A 19,267-nucleotide genomic window follows, 5' to 3' on the forward strand; every position below is an offset into this window, starting at 1 on the left:
TAGGAGGTGCTGCCGCTGGGCGTCGTCGAGGTTGCCTAGCATCTGATGTGTGATGCCGTCTGCTCTGGGGGCGGTGCGGCGTCGCCTGCGGTGCAGGACGCGCTGCTGCTCGTGGAAGGTGAAGTCGTCGCTGCACAGGCTGTCAATCGCCCGCGCGGTATGCGCGCGATCTCCCCCTCCCACGAACACAGCCGTATAGAGCGCCCGCAATGCAGCCGCAGGGACGCCGGGTGCTGTTGATGCGTTGGCGGCAGCGAAAGAGTCCGCTAGAAGCTCGGCGAGCGCCAACTCCGTGATGCCGCGGGCAACAGCGATGCCGAGGACTGGCCATCGTGGGGTCCTCGGGTTCACCATGGAGCGCATGATGCGCCAGCCACGGTGCTGGTTTTGCGGGTGAGCGAGTGACGCGCAGAGTCTAGCCCAGCTGCGGCGGCGCAGCTGCCTGGCATGCCGTCGGCACACAGCGTCCAGTCTGTTATGAGTAGTCCAGTCAGACGCGGCACTCGTGCGGATGGCGCGGCGCTGGGCACGGCGGCGGGCGGCGCGAATGTTCAGCAGCTTAATGTCCGGGCAGGGAGTGCCGGCCGGCACAACCACACTCGTCGACGCGCGTCTAGCAGACTCCGCTATGTGCGCGAAAAAATCGGCGTCGCGCGACCACTCATGACACAAATCGCGGAGGAGTGTCCACCGAACCACAACGCACACGCGAACGACTCCGCGGCTGGGGGAGGTGGGTGATAGGGTGATAGGGAAGTGATCCGATCCGGCAGTGTCCGGTGCGCGTTGTCAGAAATATGAGCAGCGCTCCGAGACAAGTGCCAGATCGATCGGCGAGGTTTGTACGCCGCGGCGCACAAACGTGGGCCTCCCGCTGTTTAGGATGGACAGGCCCAGCGTTGACGCGGTGGAAAGGAGCGCTTTACCTCGCAGATCACTGTGATCACCTCCCCAGCTACGGTGGTTAGTGTTAAAGTCTCCACAGACGACACAGTCTGCCGAAAGCGAGGCAATCAGGCGCGTGAGGTAAGTGAAATTGTTCTGCTGGTGGCCGTTGCGACCGCGACCTGGGCGCATGTAAACAGATGCCACAGAGGTGTCGGCGCCGCAGACGCGCACGGTAGCGGCCACGCACTCCACCACAGCACTGCACAGCTGACTTGTGTCGATGAGGACGTGCGGGAGGGTGGCGCGGATGTACAGCGCAACGCGGGGGCGCTTCTGCGGATGGGCGCTGTCGTGGCAAGGCGCAGAAGTACAGTGTGCCAAGGCGCACTCACTGGCACTGCTGTAGCCGGCGTAACCAGGCAGCGAGACCTCCTCTGCACGCACATACGTCTCCTGGAAGGCGAGGACATCGTAGTCGCGCAGAGGCAGATGCTCGACGAGCTCCGAGTGCCGGCAGCGCAGGGAATTGCAGTTCCACTGCAGAATGCGCGGCCGAGGAGCACCCTGAGCTCTAACTGCCATGGTTGGTCAGTGCCCCGTGGGCGGCGAGAGCAGCGGCACACAGCGTACGGGCAGGCGAATCGTGCGGCAAGAGTTCCGTGGCGCACTTCAGTGCGGCAGCGAGCAGCGCGATCACGGCGTCGCGCGGGTCAGCGGGAGCCACGGTGACCGCCGGCGAGGGGGTCGACGTGTTGCCTGCGACAGGCGGCCTCGCCGGACGGTTGTTCGCGACATCGGCGAACGTGCGGCTGGCGTCGACGCGCGATGGAGCTCGAGGGGCGGCGAGGGGTTGAGGGCCTCTCGGCGCTGTCTTCTCGGCGGCACGGACGATGGCGGCAGCCTGGTGGCGCGTGATCGGCTCGATCGACGATGCCACCGTCTCTGCGATGCGGCGTTCCCGCTGCCAGTCAGGGCAGCGAGGCTCGGTCGCGCTGTGTCGGCCACCACAGTGGAGGCACTTCGCGCTCTTCGCAGTGCAGTCAGCCATCGAGTGGTTGCCACCACACCTCAGGCAGCGGCGCGCCGACACGCAGGCCTCGCTGACGTGGCCGAAGGCTCCACATAAGCGACACTGTGTGGGGCGGCGGCGCCTGGGGTTGACGGGCCGACGCATCTTGAAGAGCGCAATCTCCTTTGGTTGTGTGCTGCCCGAGAAGCGCACGACAAAGTTGGGCCCCGCGCGATAGCAGCCGAGAACGGGCACCGCAGAGTCAATGTTCGTGCGCACAGTGTCAGGGTCGAGGGACGTATCGACGCCGAAAAGGACACCGGTGCACGAGTCCTTTGGGGCTGCTGCGGCGCGCACAGGGACATCGCAGATGTCCGCCACCGCGAGGAGGGGTGCCAGTCGTGAGTCAGGCAGCGCATCAACCGCTACAACATTCAGTCGAAAGTTTACGCGGACGCGGTGCGCGCCAGCCACCTTCGAGAGCTGTGCCGCGATGGCCTCATTCGTTGATGAACGGAAGTTCCGTTGGCCCACGGGGCGAAACAGCACGGTGTCGCAGGGCTCCCGGATGAGCGCGAGAGCGGCCTCCGATCGCGAGGTACGGCGGCGGCCGCGTCGGCGGTTTCGCTTTCGGGAGGGGGGCGTGGCACCCGTCGATGCCCTCGATGCAGCCGGCATGCTCGGCTGCGCCTTGGGAGAGGGGGTCGCCGGGGCCGGTTTATCTCTCTCGCCCGTCTTCGCCGGTGGTGACATTTAGAGACGTTTAGCGTGTCCGGTATCCGGGCAAGCGCGGGCGGTATTCCGGTTTAGCGGGGGCGCCAACCTGAGCGGCCAGATCGGTGGCGCCAGCTGGTGGCGCAAAGCTCAACCACACAAACACAGAGCAAATAACTATATTCTGCTTAGCTGCTGGCGTAAATTTTCGACAGTGGCGTAATCGTGTTCACAATTACGCCGCTCCAAAAAATTTGCACCGGTGGCGAAGCAGGATATCGTGAGTTACTGCAGTTTTAGCTCTGCGTTCGTCTGGTTGAGCTCTACAACACCAGGCGGCTTCACCGCTCACGTTGACGCCCGGACCATCCGGTAATCCGCCCAAACCGCTCCCGTTTACCCGAATAGCGTACAAGCTCAAAGTCTCGCGGCGCCCGGTGAGGGGCTGGAGGTGGGCCGGGAGGAGGAAGGCAAGGGAAGGCGTCCTCTGTCAGGGGAAGGAGGGGGCCGAGTACACAGCTTGGCCGGCTGTTCCCCGGAGGAGCGGGGTCCTCCTCTCTTGATCTCCCGCCCTCCAAGTCGTCGAGGGCCACGCTTGCCTCCGAGGAGGGGGGCAGTGTAGGAGGCGACTGCTCTGGGGAGGAGGGAAGGTAGTCCCGGCTGTCAGGTGAGGATGAGGGAGACGACGAGGAGGAGGGGGACGACGATGACGTCGCCTCGCTTTCTGGCAGGCTTCCTCCGCTGGCCGTGACTTTCTCCGAAACCCCCGGCTGCGCTTGAAGTGGGGAGCAGCGGAGAGGGGTCTTCAGGAGGCCCTGAAGCTTTGTGAGCTCGCCAGTGGGTGACGTGCTTCGGCTGGAATTTGCACGTGGCGGGTCCGCAGGGGGGGATGCCGCTTCAGCTGGAAGAGCCATCTTGCGGCGCTTCGTTTTGCGACTGGCGGGAGAGGTGGCTGTGCCGGTGCGTGGACGTCGCCCTGCACGGTTTGAGCCACGCTTCTTGGTGGGCGCAGCTCGCTTGCGTTTGATGGTCGCAGGCCGCGTTGACGGACCATCATCCTTGGGATGCCGGGGCTCTGGCACGAGCCGCGGGGTTGCTGTGAAGAGGAATTCCATGTTCCTCGAGCGGCCAGGAGTGCTGCTGGGCGCGAAGAACAAATCCTCTTCCGCTGCAGGGTCACCCATTAAGGGTGCGCTAAAACGGCGCTACATCCCGCGGGAAGTGGATCTCACTACGTAATTAAATAGAATAAAAAACTTCTAAAAGAAATAACTAAGTATCGAAAATATACTGAAACGCGGACGGAGCTCCAAACGTGACCTTCTCGGTCGGCTGTCCGAGGCGAACTGACCTCCTATGAACGAGGCGAGCATTTGATTGGTTTGTTCACAAAACCCTGCTGGTGACCGCCCGATGCTTACGTCGGCGGTTACGCAAACTTGACGTCAGGAGAATGGAATAAAAATATATTGGAATAGCTTTACGTTATACGGCCCCGCTGTGCTGTAAAACAGCATCACAATCTGAAGGCTGTCAATGTAAAGGCAACCTTTGGTTGATCGTGGTCACGGAGCCTATGCATCGTACAGCGAGGTTGGGCCACTTCCATGTAGCTTTGGAATATCAAAGCGCGTTCTTGAAGGTCATTTTCCAAGCAATATTTCTTTATAAACCGTTAAGGTATTGTCAGCTGTTCATTCACGTCACTAAAAAAGTCACTGATTGCTAAATAGCTAACTTTGCTATAAACAGACAAAGAAGTCACAAAATCTAGAGTGAAAATCGGTAAAATCCAACACTGATAAAATACCGGTAAATGATACAACCAAATTTTATTTTCTGTTTTCAAATACGGTTATGTTCGACGGCCCCAACAAACACGGCACAATGCAAGTGATGGTAGAATAAACTTGTTTTGGACAGCCTAGCGATAGCTTTCTCAGCAACACAGGTTTGTAAGGCACGGCCTGCAGGCGTCTCGCACCGCAAAGTACGAAGTAGCGTGTCATCTGCTACAGCGCTTCGAGGCGAGGCCCGAAAGCAGGGGATACGTAATAAATAAATCGTACAAATGTGAGCCCAATTCTGAGAGAAAGCTTGGCCTCAGCAGTTGTTTTGTTGTATTTGGGCAGTGTGAAGCCGACAGTGCCCACTTTCACAAGTGTGTGTGCGTAGTAGGATGGGGGGCGGATAATGGCCTACTATTCCTTTTCAATTAGCATTGGGGGAAGGGGCACACCTCCGCCAGAACCGGTAGATGCACCTATGACAAGCTTGGTGTCACGCACGTACAGGCAAATGAAAGGACATCTCACTCGATGACCACGAGCACTCGCTGTCACAACGCTGATGTGATGAAGACCATCGGCAGTGGGAAACGAACACTTCGTGCTGCCTCAGTTTCACCGCGAGAACATCTTTCACGATCAAATAAGTAAAATCACTCTTGAAAGTTTTGGTAACCTCAATTGAACTAGTGAGGTTAAATTGCAATATTGACAGACCAAGTAGCCCTAATCTATGTCTAGATCAAGACTTGAGGTGGGGAAACTTACGAACTTTTACCGAGTAGACTCTGCGTGATATATAAATGCCAGTGGTGAGTGCACTGAAGAACCGATGTGGCCGAGACTCCACGTGCAGCTGATGGAGCGGCCAGACCTCCATTATCAGTGCTGCAAACCGCTTTCTGTAGACCCGAGTGATCTTAATTGGTTGGAACTCTCGGCGCTTATATTCTCCGGTTTCAAAAGTGAGGGGCAAATGACCTACTCCCCCCCCCCCCTCGCAGGTTCTGAGAGTAGCGGGGAAGGCGGGTCAACTGCCCCTTTGCTTCCCCCTCCCCGGTATATACGCCTACGACTTGGGGAATCATCTAGAATTCCCGAATTTGTTCCGCGCAAAATCCAATGAGTAAACGAACTTTTTGAGCAGCATCATGTGCACATTTGAAGCCAATTTTTGCACAAACGGCGAGGTAAGCTTGCATAATGCACACTTTGCAGTTGCTCCGATCAACACTGGGTAAAGCGCGCTCGGCACCAGTACCAGTGGTCGTTCAATGTGTGGTTCATAATTTACGCCAGTGCTATAATCGGTCTCATCTTCTTCAATCACACACTGACTGGACAGCGTTATGTGGACCAAACCCTTGAAGGAGTGGTGGATAAGTTTCTCCGAGAAGTCCTTCTTTCATTTCTTTGGCATCAGCAAGATGGGGCACCCGCACACAGCAGCAGCCGAGCACGAAACTGGCTGGATGCGACTTTTCATGCGCAATAGATTGGAAGGCATGGGCCTGTATATTGTCCGGCTAGGTCACCTGATCTCTCTCCACTAGATTTCTTTCTTTGACGTTATGGGACATATCGTGCTCACATGATCGAGACGAACGTCAGGTGAGCTCAAGCGAAGGATAACGCATGTTTGTCTTAGAATTCCAGTGTCGCTCATCAAGAAAGCCAGATAAGATGTGATAAAGCTGACTCAGTGCTGCGTAGCTGCAGAAGGAGACCTATTCGAACACATCCTCTACGCAACAGCTGTTGTTCAACTGCACTTGCGAATTCATTGATAGTAAGGGCACACTAAAATCTGATGCTTTTAAATGCGCAAACAATTCTATCTTTATAGAATGGAAAAACCATGTCTCCGTGCGTCCAGTAGGACGATCGATTTCAGCATAACGCCTGCAGCACCGAGCTAATTCCCCTGCGTGCTGCCTCTCGCTCAACGCCAACGAAGCGGCGAGAACACAGCGCTCACGGAGCTCTCAGCACATGCCGCACTCGGCCGCTGTCGCAGATTGCCGCTGTCGCAGATATTGGTCATGCCGCCACGCCACACGTAGCCGCCGCCGGAGCATGGTTGATCCCGGTTCAAAATGGTTCAGTACAGGGGCGTAGCCAGGGGGTGGGGGCTTATGGGGCTTGAGCCCCCCCCCCACTGAAGATTTTTCGTGCTGTCATGCACCACCGACCAAAACAACCCCCGGCACTGGAAATCATGCAAGATTTCGTTGAGAATGTTTTTTTACGCTCGAAAAGACATTTCAGCACGAACATTGCGAAATGGGGCTGGATTTCGCTGCAACGCCCATGCACCGGGAGTCACATAATGCAAGCAGCCCCATCCGAGCACAAAGTTTCAAGGGCGTTTTGATTGCAAGCGGGCTCTTCGCTGCATCTCGCGGAAGCGGCGGAATCTACGGCGCGCGTGAATTTCAATTCCGAAACTTCACGGGTATAACGTTCCCATTAACTTTTTAGGCGCGAGGTGCATTGACATTTGCAAGGTCGTGCTTTAGGTTTTCAATTCCAGAACTTTGTGGGTTTAACGTCGTTATAAACGTTTGACGCCAAAGGTGCATTGAAGTGTCTAAAGTCGTAGATTGGACCATACAACTAGACAGCCAAATCAAGACACTATCAAACAAATTGGCTATGCATGCAGCAAGGTCTAATGAGATGAAGCGTTGTGGTGGTTCATTCATGCCGTCATGGCAAAAAAAAATATCAACACATTTTTTCATTTTCGCCAAAGCATCCATGTCAAGACACTAAATCCAGCAAAGCTAACTACGTTCTTATTCATTTTTCTACTTTGACTTATATTCTCACGACGACACATTCAGCCTCTCCATATTTTTTTTTTGTTCTAGTTACCCGCGGGCTGCCGGAGCCAGCCAGGGCACATGCGCTTTTCTCGTGTTGCCTCGACCACCGTTGGGGGCACTTCGATGCGCGTTCGTTTTTCTCTGGCCGAGTAGATTTTCGTCTGGAAGAGTTTTGGGGCGCTATGACGTAAAGCTATTGCAAACTTTTCTATTCCGATTCGGCAATCAGCTCTCCGCCATTGGCCAAAAGCTTTTTTTGAACCACCCTCACGTTGCCTGTCTGTCACGCGACGTCATGAAAACCGCGATAGCACCCCATCTCATATGATGTGAACACACTCATTATGCATGACTGTAAAGAACAAAAGAAAAATGGTTGTTTATGATTCCATGCCATTTCGCCGTTGCACCTCGGCTTTTGGTAAAAAGGTTTAGGGCTACCCACTTCACCTGCCTGTCACCCGACGTCACAAAACCGCGAAAACTCACCGCGTCAAAGTGACGTGTACACGTTGAAGATGCATTAATATGCCGAACGAAACTGAATTTTCTTCCGAATAGCCGCAGGCTGCCCCGTTCCGAAAGGAAGAAAAGATGGCAGCCGCCAATAGCTGAGGCACTGGCTACTCGCACCTGCCGAAGAGCATGGGTTTATTTGCGTATAATAAATCTTCTTGCGTGGCCGTGTAACGTTTTTGAGCACTTTTGGCACGTTTACGACCTCGTTATGCCAACTCTTCTTTGCTGAGGGTCCGTTTTAGCGTCATTCGTAAGCTTCCGTTGCATGTCGCTGCGATTTTCGACCAACAACCGCAAGCTAAATAAGAGGAAGCGGACCAATCGCTGACGCTGGCACCACCTTCTTCATCCGGTTACCGACTTTCAGTGCCGTGGCTCGGCCCCATCGAACCCTCTCCCCATGAGTGGGCTCCTCGCCTCTTGTCAGCCAATTAGATAAGACAAGCTGCTCAGTGTAGGCAATGTTATTCGTATTTCAAGCAAACAAAAGTGACCTCCTATGAACGAGGAGAGCGTTTTATTGGCCTGTTCAGACAACCCTGCAGGTGACCGCCCGGTGCTTTCGTCGGCGGTTACGCAATTTTGACGTGAGCAGAGTGGAATAAAAATATATTGCTATAGTTTTACGTTATAGAGCCCCTGGACAGTTTCTGGCTAGCAGACCAGAAAAAGAAACAAGGGTCGCTAGCCGCCATCACAGCGGGGACTCGACGCGTTGCAACGCGTTCGCTAGAAAGCAGCCTCTCCAGAAAATTTTCTCCTGTCGATGTACGATATCGAGCAGTATGCGTACGGTTCTCTCTGGACATGGCGTCTCACGTTTTCTTCGATATTCCTTCGGTAGCCATATTAGGTGCCCAAACTATGCATTCGATTATTGCCAACATTTTTTGCTTTGCGTTTTTGTTTCCGTGCCCCCACCCAAAGAAAAAAGACATTGTTCCGGTGCCGCAAATTATCGCATGGCAAAAGTTATTACTTAGTTATTAAAAGTTATTACATTACTAAGTTATTAAGTTATTACTCGCATTAAAAGTTATTACATTGTTACTTCTACTTTTGCTGGAAGTAATTTGCTACTGGACGCTTCAGTTGCCGGATACTCTTGTTATATTATTGCGATAGCAATTATATGTGCACTCCAGGCGCATTCCTGCCATGGCCGTTGCCCTCATGCTCCATATAAAGTCTAAGGGCTATAACATCGTGACCGCGCGTCGCATGCTGTATGTGCGAGTGAAAGAGTAGGGGGAGGAGGGTGGCATGGGTGAGCCGACGATGGTGGCTCGGTCTTGTGTGCGCAAGGGAGAGAAGTGGGGAGGAAGCACGTCGCCTCCTGTCGCGCGCGATACATCAGGGTGAGAGGACGGAGTAGGTGCTGTGATCTGTGAATCTGCTGTTGCCCAACATGTTTATTTGCCTTGTTTGATGCACTTTTTCTTAGATACGTAGATTTAATTATTGGAGACTTATAGGTATATTGAAATATCTTGTTGCAAGGTTTTGTGTATACGTGCAGTGAACTTTGTTTCCAGTTACACTTGTTTTCCCTTTTATCAAGTTGTATCTTTGCATTTGCATATTCCATTGTATCTTAGCATTTCTAATGCACGAAGTCGAGTGAAATAAAATTGAGTCAACCCACTCCACGCGATAATTGTTCGGTTCATTATCTTAGAGGCATGCACGTAGCACACAGACATCTCTCATTTACGAAAGTGACACGCAGGTGTGAGGATAAAGGTTCTTTAATACTCTCATAAACTGGGTTGAACATGGTTGCCTATCATAATAGACACCACAAAAGTGTAACAGCATGGTGTCGCGAGGTTTCTGGCAGCTGAAGATGTTTCCCAAGAAGAAATTAGTGGCCGTATGGCTGCCGTGTACGCTGAACATTGCAGTGCATTGGCCCCTGTGAAGCGTTGGAGAAAATGGTTCAAAGAAGGACGTGTAAGTTGCTAATACGGTCTAAGCCCGGCCAAAGCCACCGTGCAATCACTCCCAACACAATTGCAAAGGTTGATGAGCTGACCAGACAAGATCAGAGGATAAGCGTCGATGAATTGGGAGGGTTTGTGAACATCAGTAACGGTTCATGTCCCACCATAATTCATAAACCTCTCGGTTATCAGCTCTTGTGTGTGCGATGGATGCCCAACGTATTGAACCGCCGCCAGAAGACGGAGAGGTTCGACGTTGCCTTGACTCATCTTATCCGGTATCACAATGGGAGTGACGACTTCTCTACAGTTTTGACCGGGGACGAATCATGTTGTCACTACTATGAGCCTGAAACACGACGGCAAAGCTTACAGTGGAAACATTTGAATTCATCACCCCCGAAGAAAGAAAAGGCCGTCATGTCTGCCGGGAAGGTGCGGTCAAGTTCTTTTGAAATCGCCAGAAGTCATTACTGAGGGAATTCGCTAAAGCTGGAGAGACTATCAATCGTTTCCGACATTGTAAAACGCCGGATCGGCTGCGTGTCGCAATCAAAAACAAACCATGTGGAAAATTCAGGAATGAAGTAATCTTGCTCCATAGCACTGCCCGTCTCCACGTCGCTGATTTGTTTAACACAAAACTGGCAAAGTTCAAGTGGGAAAAGCTGCAACATCTGCCATACAGCCCGGACCTGTCGCCTTGAGACTTCCACATTTTCTGGCGATTGAAAAAACAGCTCAATGGAACCAGATTCGTGTTGGACGATGAAGTTCAAGTCAATGTTCAAGTCTGTAACAGAAGTTTTGAAGCAGCAACCAAAGCTTTATTTGACGGGAATCACGTGACTCATTAGTCACTGCGACAAATGTATAAATGCTCGCGGAGACCACATTTAAATAAAGCACCCCATTTGTCATATATTCGCATTGGCTCACTTCCATTTTACTCACCCTCGCATATTTTGCCGAGCTCATGCTTCTTATATGTGCTCGCTGCTGCGAGTATAATTTCTGTCCAATTACTCAAAATATACGACTGGTGACATCTGCTCCTGCGCAATACATTGTAACAAGGGACAGCGTTATTGAGATTTTACCTGGCCGTTGCATATCTATAAATATGTAAACAAAGTTCTTAAATGACAAAGTTTCATCAAAATATTTGTCCTCAGCTTATTCATTTCATGGCCTTCACATTTTTTCTATCAGCGGCATGCACTGCTTTGCTTGTTTCAAGCTGATATTGTTCTAAAGTTCGTGTGATATTTTCTTATTAAATATAGAGAAAACATGGAAGCGTTGATATCAGTTACTTTGGGCACAACGTTTGACACATTCGAGCATATCCATTTGTGAAGAAATACATATTTTACTTGTATTGACAGTGCGTAGCGTTCAAGATTTCGTTGGCAGCATCTTTGCAAATGGCAACGCAGTCTTTATTCATGTGTTTGAGCCCTCGACAAATTCTATAAGGAGGAGGCCTAGGTGAAACGTGAACCCGCCCCCCCTGCCCCCCCCCCCAAACGAGATTTGTGGCTACGCCACTGGTACAGTGTACCTAATGAATGTTGCATGTATTTCCTCCATTTACTACATCTCCCTCGTCATTTCATCCCACGTCTACATCCGCTGCAGGCTGTCTGTAACACCACTGCTCGCCTCTTCTACGTCGTCTCGTGCAGGTCTCACTTAGCAGTTCAGTGTTGCAACCGTGCTTTTCTGTTTCGCGGTTCATTCGCGATCGTTATTGCAATTATGCGAAACACACCAGCATACTACCACGAAACACCACGTCAGTACTACGAAATGCTTACGCATCATTCAGACAAATTCTAGACAAGGTTCTGAGCGGATATTTTTTTCTTGCGCAGACGTCTCTATTGCCAATTCGGCACTTTTAGAACGCATCGGTTTTGCCATTTCTCTACACGTGGATTGCTTCCCGATCTGTTTAGTTCGCTTTTATTTTCTCCCATGAAGCGTTTCTTGCAGCACGTAAACATGCTCATGAAAAATAAAACCGTTACTTCATATCGGCTTTGGGCCGAAGCACGTTTCTGACGCGAAATATAGCTGCGCGCGCACTCTTTCGACGCAGTGCGAGCAGAGCCGGGATTCTGAAACCCGCTATGCCTGTTGCATTGCCTATTACATTGCCTCAAGTGTCGGCTTAATATGCTGATAAGAGTATTTTCTTTTTCAGTTTTCAGAGGAATACACTGGGACGCGATTGTAAGCGACTGCTCTCAAGACTCGGCCGCCAACCTGGCTCTGAAAGACAAGATTTTCATGTAAGAGGACACAATTTTTTTCTGCCGAATAATGTATGTATGGCTGTTGCTGAAGGACTCTGGAATTCCTAAAAAAATGGAGTAGGTTGTATTGGGGACGCTGCCACAGTGGAGTACGTGAAACATCTTGTGCCTGCTGCTGAGGGTGTATGCGTGGCATCAGAATTCAAGAACTAAGTAGCCAAGTGCACAGGTGACGTTTATTCGCGCCTGACAGAGCTTACGTGGTTAACATGATACAGCTAGGGGGCGTCGTACGGTCTAATCTTGAAATCGTGCTCGCTCCCTATTCGTAGTAGACCCACCACGAACACAGACGACGGCCGCCAACTGCCATCCCTTTATCCTGCTGCCCGAGTCTCCTCCCACCATTTCTGGACACTATATATCAAACACGGGGCTTTAATAGCCTAGCAACTGTCTAACATCCGCAATAAAGGACACACTTTTGAGGCTTATAAGTAACCGCTGTGGTGGCGTAGTGAATTTGAGGCTGTGGTGCTAAGATCGAGGGCGCGGGATCGAATACCGGCTGCCCTGGCTGCATATTGGGGCGAAATTCAAGAACTCCTGCGTTCGGTGCAGGTTAAAGAACCCAAGGTGGTAAAATTAATACGGAGTTCCATACTCTACGGTGTGCCTCATAATTCGACCGTGGCTCCGGCACGTTAAACCCCAGAATTTAGTTAAATTAGGTTAATAAATTAAGCCCTATAACCCCTTATGAGCATACGTTTCAGTAAGATGGGGTGATATAACGCAAAGCTATTACAAACTTTTCTAGTGCAATTCTGCTGTCAATACTCAACGATTGGTCAAGAAATTTTCGAGCCGTCACCCACTGCGCCTGTCTGTTACGCGACGACACGAAAACCGCGAAAACGCCCCGTCTGATATCAAATGTGCACACTGGTTATGCATGATCCGACCGAACGAAAGAAAAATAATAATTTCTCATTCAATTCTTTTTTCGCCACTAGCGAAAAAGGCGTTGTTTTACCAATTGCTGCTGGTGAAACTTTTTCGCGCCACGCCCACCTTGCTTGTCTGTCACACGATTGCACAAAACCAAGAATACTCACCGCGTCGAGGTGACGTGTACGAGTTAAAGACGTATTAATGTGCCGAACGAAATATAATGCTGTTCTGAGTAGCCAGGCACTGCCCCGTTCCGAAGGGAACCACCGATTGCTGTGGCACTGGCCACTCGAAGCTGCCGAGGAGCATGGGTTTATTTACGTAAAATTAAAGATTTTTTGTGGCTGCATAACATTATCGAGCCCTTTCGGCACGTATACGACATCACTTTACCAACTCTGCTATGCTTACGATCCGTTTTAGCGACATTTTTAATCTTCCGTTGCACGCGACCCCAATTTTAGACCAGTCACCCCAAGCTAAGTAAACGGAAGCGAACCAATCGTAGACGCCGGCAACGCATTCCTCATTTGGTTATCTACTTTCACTGCTCTGGCTCGGCCCCATCGAAACACTCTCCGCTTGAGCGTGCTCCTCGCCTTTTCTCAGCTAATTAGATAAGAAAAACTCCTCAATGCAGGCAATGCTATTCGCTCTGAAAGCTAAATAAAGTGACATTCTATAAACGAGAAGCGCGTTTGATTGGGCTTTTCAATCAAGGCGGTGGTTTACCACCTGATGCCTGCTACAGTGGTTACGTAAATTTGACGTCAACAGATTGAAATGCTTTTACGTTAGGCGCATCGATTATGCCTACTATGGTTGAGTGCGCTGTCTCGAATGCGACCACTTCCGCTCGCATTGACATACGTACCGAGCTACGAGTGCCTGAACGCCGAGCGAGAGGCTAGACTTAGCATAAGTTGTGTCGTGCGCAGCACGACGACAAGGTCACCGCATATGCGCGTGACATAAGCATGATCGAGTAATTGGTTCCTTCCTCCACACTACGATACCAAAGTAAGACATGTGGGTTACACGACACCAAAACTAGAAGCGATATTACTAATAGGTGTTTTCATTGGATGCAGTACTAGCAAGCGATCCCATGTACTGACTGTACTGGCCTCACGGATCGCACTGCACGGGATCAAAACGCCCTCTGTCCAGCTAGATAACGGGTCGAACGCAGTTGAACATTTAAAATAAACTCTTTTTTGCACTAATAAGGTCAGAAAAGCAACGTTAAGTTTTTCAACCCGTAAAAGATGGTGCTGTCCCTATAGGCTGGCGGGGCGAGTCTGCCCGTCCTGCGTTTTTCGAACCCGAGTTTCCATTCCCGTTGCCGTTCCCCATGCGCGGGAAATATCACCCGACACCTCAAAGCGTTATCACTGGGTCACTTCCAGGAACGGAACGAAGGGAGCGGGTCTGTTCTCTTGCGCACAGCGGGGGTCAGTGAAACAGAAAGCAATAAAAGTAATGAAGGCTCGCTTCCTTCTTAAAAGAAAAGTCCAGCCGCGCGTTCGCGATGCGCACAGAACACTCCCCGTCTGGTGGCCTTCGTTGTTAGACACCATTAGTATATCACGGGTACAGCAAACGCTCAACTTCTGTTGTTGGTCCGAAGAATGCACTCACCACCCCACCGTCTTTATCTGTTTTCAGTTCGACATTGTGCACCCTTCCCTCCGTGCTTGGCAGGCTTCATGTAATCACTCCGACGGACCAGTCGTTGCGGGTTGCTTCTTTATCTCTGAGTAGAACAACGTCGCCTTCTGTTGGGTCGCGCTTTGGTGCTTGCCATTTTTGCAAGCAGTAGTTCTTTCTGCAAAGCAGTGGCATACGTTGTGCGCCAGCGCTTCCAGAACTCATCAGCCAGGTTTTGCACTAGACCCCAATGCCGTTTGTAGAGATTACTTGTGTCTAATTGCCCAGTTGTTATAGATGCGCTTCCGTGTTTTTAAGTGAAACATTTCGCACGTAGTCATGATGGTGGAACGTTCGGGGTACGACGAAGTGGGAGTTATGGGCCTGGCAATAATGGTGGCCGCAAATTCTGCTAAAATGATTGCAAGAATGTAACGCGTGAGCCGTTGATGACGTGACTGCATGAGCATTAAGTCAAGGATGCGGTGTGCTATGCCGATCAGCCGCTCCCACGCACCGCCCATATGGGAGGCGTTCGGTGGATTGAATATTGTTGTGAAGTCGGGGGTCCGCGCGGCCAACAAAGTTTCCATGGATGGTGCCGTGCCAGGTGCCAGGAGAAAGAGTTACGAGTGACATCTAAGAGAATAACAAAAAATGAATTATAATAAAAGAAATTATGCAGATCCCTCGCACTGTGGGAATCGATGTAAGGGAAGCTTTCCGTGCTGGATGCTTTCATTGACGATAATTAGCGGTGATGCTGACAGCTAGAGCTTAATTTCCTCGACGTTTAGGCTAACACGAGATTGGTGAGTTGATGTTAAACGTTACCTTGCGTGCACCACTGCTGTTTGTCTGCGTAGTACACAGAACACACAAGGAGAGGTGTTTGATTGAGGCGTTGTTGTGCACCATAGTTTATAACTTCAGAGAGGGTTGCGCGTTGTCATTTCCTCACATGAGGCATCCCATCGTGGCAGAACTATTAAACTTGAATTGGATTATAGGGCTGTACATTCCAAAACCACACTCGGATTATGAGGCAAGCTGTAGAGGCGGACTACAAATTAATTTTGACACCATGTTCTTTAATGTGTCCCGAGATATAAGTGCACGTGCGTTTTCTATTTCGCCCCGTTGAAATGTGGCTGCCACTATTGCGATCAAATCCACAACCTCTAGCAATGTCATAGCCACAAAGCTAACGCGGCGCCTACAGAAGTGTTGATTTGACAGTCGACCGCTTCCGCAGTGTCTCCTGGACCCTGCGGTGCGCTTTAAATAATGCGGCTCGGCTGCTGCCCGTCCTGCATAAGTTGCCCGCTTGACGTATTTGCATGGCGTTTATTTTCAGAAACGTGACGCAGTTTTACCTGCGTCCCCTCTGGCCTCACCCATTAGTAGAAAGGGAAGCGCTGCAGTTGCTGCAATGCTTCTGAGGGGAGTCACGCATAATTAAAGCTGTCAAGCGGCTAATGTGGAGACAGCAAGGGAGCTCCAGAGGGTATTGTGCACATTCAACGTGGTGGGGTGAAAACGAGTTTCTCCCGTCGCCTTTTCTCTCCTACACCACGCTGTCATCTATATACTCGCTCTAACCCCCCACCCCCAACGCGTTTATGCACGACAGCAGCCCGCAGTAGCAGCATCAATGGGAATGTTGAGGGAAGAGGCAAAGAAAGCTTCGCCTTTAAAAAGTACATTATAGAGTTTTACAGTACGACTCCAATTATCGGGGCACACTATGGTAGCGTCTTTGCATGTCCGAGCGACACACTGTTTCCGAGCGTCTCCCTCTCTCCTCTTCACAGGCGTATGGATCCGTTTTTTATCCCTACGTCGTCATTGTTCCGTCGCTTCCAGCAATCCGGTGCCAGGAAAGAGACGACCGCAGGTCCCACCAATCCATAGGTTTGTTGCCCATTCCCTGCGACGGGAGTTTTGTCGGAACACATGCACATCACTGGCGCAAACAGGGGAACGGGGATGGTACGCTGACTCCGTCTCCGACAGGGTTGTGCCAAGTTGGGCTGCTCACAGGTGTGAAGAATCGTAGCCATGCACTTACCTCAACTTCGGCGTGGACATACAATACCCGATTTGACAATGCCGCTGGCTCATTTCCCATAATTGCTTCATCCGTCACGGGAGTTTTGTCGCGGAGTGAACGACTGACCATAACGGCCTTGATCGGCTCTTCGTGACGGTCAGCAGAGACGACGTTGCTATCTTCAAGCGACCGGCCTTGAAGCAAGCGATAAGGCGTGACAACTGCATGAAGCTTGTGTGGCATCCGCCATTCTGAAGGGCCGCCGGGTACCACAACTGAGCCGCCTTAACTTGAACGATGAGACGTGACAACTGCATGTCTCCGGAGTGGCATTCCCCACTCCAGGCACAGGCACAACAATAATCATTTCATATAATCAATATATATAATCAATTTCATATAATCAATAATCAATAATCGTGTCCGCTTAGGAACTTGCCTATTTGTGAGCGATCAATGCCCTCTGTGGTGATTCGTAGTTCTCTGCACGCTCCGATAAAATTGGTCCCGCAGCCAGAGCCTATTAGCTAGATGGGGCCTCGCACTGCGAGGAAAATTCGGAAGGCCCAAGGAGGTTAAAGAAAAGGTAGTGACTACAGTGACGGGGCCCGGCTCTTTAACATCTGCACTTCAGTGACGGGGCCCGGTACTTTAACATCCACACTACGGTGACGGGGCCCGTCGCTTTAACAACACTACACCGACGTGGCCGTCACTATAACGATGTCGGTATTGGGAGCGAGGACCACAGAGTTTCCTACAAAAATTCGTGTAGGAAACTTTATGGCGAAGACGACTTACGGAGTCGCCATCTGTCGGAAGCGCCTCACATGCGTCGGCGCTAAATGGTTTACACAGAATGCACAGAATGGTTTACAAACGCTATCTCTTCGCCTACTACGTACAGTAAGCTGGGACACTGCGAGCGGTCGCCGCGATCGATTCCACCAAACCGGTTCGTGTGAAACGTAAGCAATCGCTGAGAAAATTATGTGAAATATGTTCTTATAGTGGGATGGCTGTATGTGTAACTAAATGTAGCATAACAGAATGAAGCTGCAATGCAGCGATCGCACGGGTTCGCGGTGACCGACTTCGCGTCTGCATGCATGTCCTCGCGCAATGTTTCGCTTTCGCTCCGAGCACGTTTTCGCACCGTGCCGTGAGCTTTATGCCGCAGCATATGAGTATTTGACAGTACTCAAGCAACCATTGTTGCATGGACACTATTGGAGCTGTTCAAAAATAATTTCGTTATAGCTAGGGTCTTCGACGCCTACAGCGACTTGTGATGTTCCGTCGCGATGATTCAGTCTTAATTTTCTTTTTCTTTTCTTCTAAAGCCTTGGAAGCTTCAATATCATTATTTCTCAAATTTCATCGAACTGCATGTTTATCGGTCTTCTAAGCGAGCAATTACCCGCTGCTTCTTCTTTTTAATTCAGTAGAATATTCATTGTCTGGTGCTACACAAGCAGGAACATGTGCCGTGCCTTTTTTAATGTGTTTTTACCGTTCCCCTTCCATTAGAGTGAACTTTCTTTCTTTATTATAATCATCATAGGTGTTACAGTGCATACGCAAACGATTGTACATTCGTGGACAAGTACCCATTGCGGTCGTTCGATCCGTATGTGTGCAATCAATGTATTCCGTTACTGCACGGAAGTTGCTGACATCGTGAAATTCACGTGGTGTTGTGGACAGTACTGGAATAAAATACCGCGGTCCGTGAAGTGCTCGGCATCCCCATAGGCGCCAGCACCGAGAAGCTCATGCAGCTGGGGGTCCACAACACGTTCGTTGAAGTTGGGTCACAGAAGGTTGTCAGGCTCGCTTCCTCGCCTGCGGGGAGGCGGATCCCGGAGGCACTGGACTTTAACCCGTCAGGGAAAGGCGGTACGTGCTCGACGCGTGGTCGCGGGAGGCCGTCACGGTATCGCCGTTACCGCGCAACGTGCACCCGCAACGCAATGTATACGCACACGCCGGGCCCGAGCGGCCGCACTTCTCGGATCCGTCGCCGACGATCCACGATCGGTCGCGCTCGTCGACGTCGCCCAATACGGTTCGTCCGACCGGTTCGCGGCGGCCGTGGTGGATCACAGGGGGCAACCTAACGCCGCATCCGTGCGGGGCAGGTGTCCGGATTGCGGAGATCCATTCCGCACTTTAGAACACATGCTCTGGTGGTGTCCCCCGTTACGGGAGCACGGTCATCTCACCACGGAAGAAGAGTGGGAGGAGATGGTCAGGCACGGCCTGCCCGTCCCAACGTCGGAACGGCTCGCGGCGGCCCCCTACCCCATGAGGGGGTTTCGGAGTCGCTCCTCAGGACCTTAATAAAGTTCACTGCCTGCCGTGAAGTGCTCGAAGTTGTTTGCATAGAATGTTTGAAAGAAGTGCGGCCATTTACGTCGCTACCAAGCTAGTCTAGTAACGTTGGTCGCTACAGTGTTGACGTTGCCGGTCCCATCTGTGGTTAAGGAGACGGGCCCCGTCACTGCAGGGCAGAGGTTAAAGCGCCGGGCCCTGTCACTGTAGTGTGTATGCTAAAGTACCGGGCCCCGTCACTGTAGTACAGATGTTAAAGTGCCGGGCCCCGTCACTGTAGTGCATATGTTAAAAGTACCGGGCCCTGTCACTGTAGTACAGATGTTA

At 51.3% G+C, this 19,267-nt stretch overlaps 1 protein-coding gene across 1 annotated transcript; it reads right to left on the reverse strand.

Annotated features, from left to right (window-relative positions):
* Nucleotides 1-2,952: 2,952 nt before the first annotated feature.
* LOC139053404 (uncharacterized) lies at nucleotides 2,953-3,795 on the reverse strand. Its single transcript, XM_070530421.1, has one exon. The coding sequence runs from the start codon at nucleotides 3,793-3,795 to the stop codon at nucleotides 2,953-2,955; it is 843 nt and encodes a 280-aa protein (XP_070386522.1).
* Between the last annotated feature and the right edge of the window lie 15,472 nt (nucleotides 3,796-19,267).

This window comes from Dermacentor albipictus, unplaced genomic scaffold, assembly GCF_038994185.2.
Source record: "Dermacentor albipictus isolate Rhodes 1998 colony unplaced genomic scaffold, USDA_Dalb.pri_finalv2 scaffold_112, whole genome shotgun sequence".
Lineage (NCBI taxonomy): Eukaryota > Metazoa > Arthropoda > Arachnida > Ixodida > Ixodidae > Dermacentor > Dermacentor albipictus.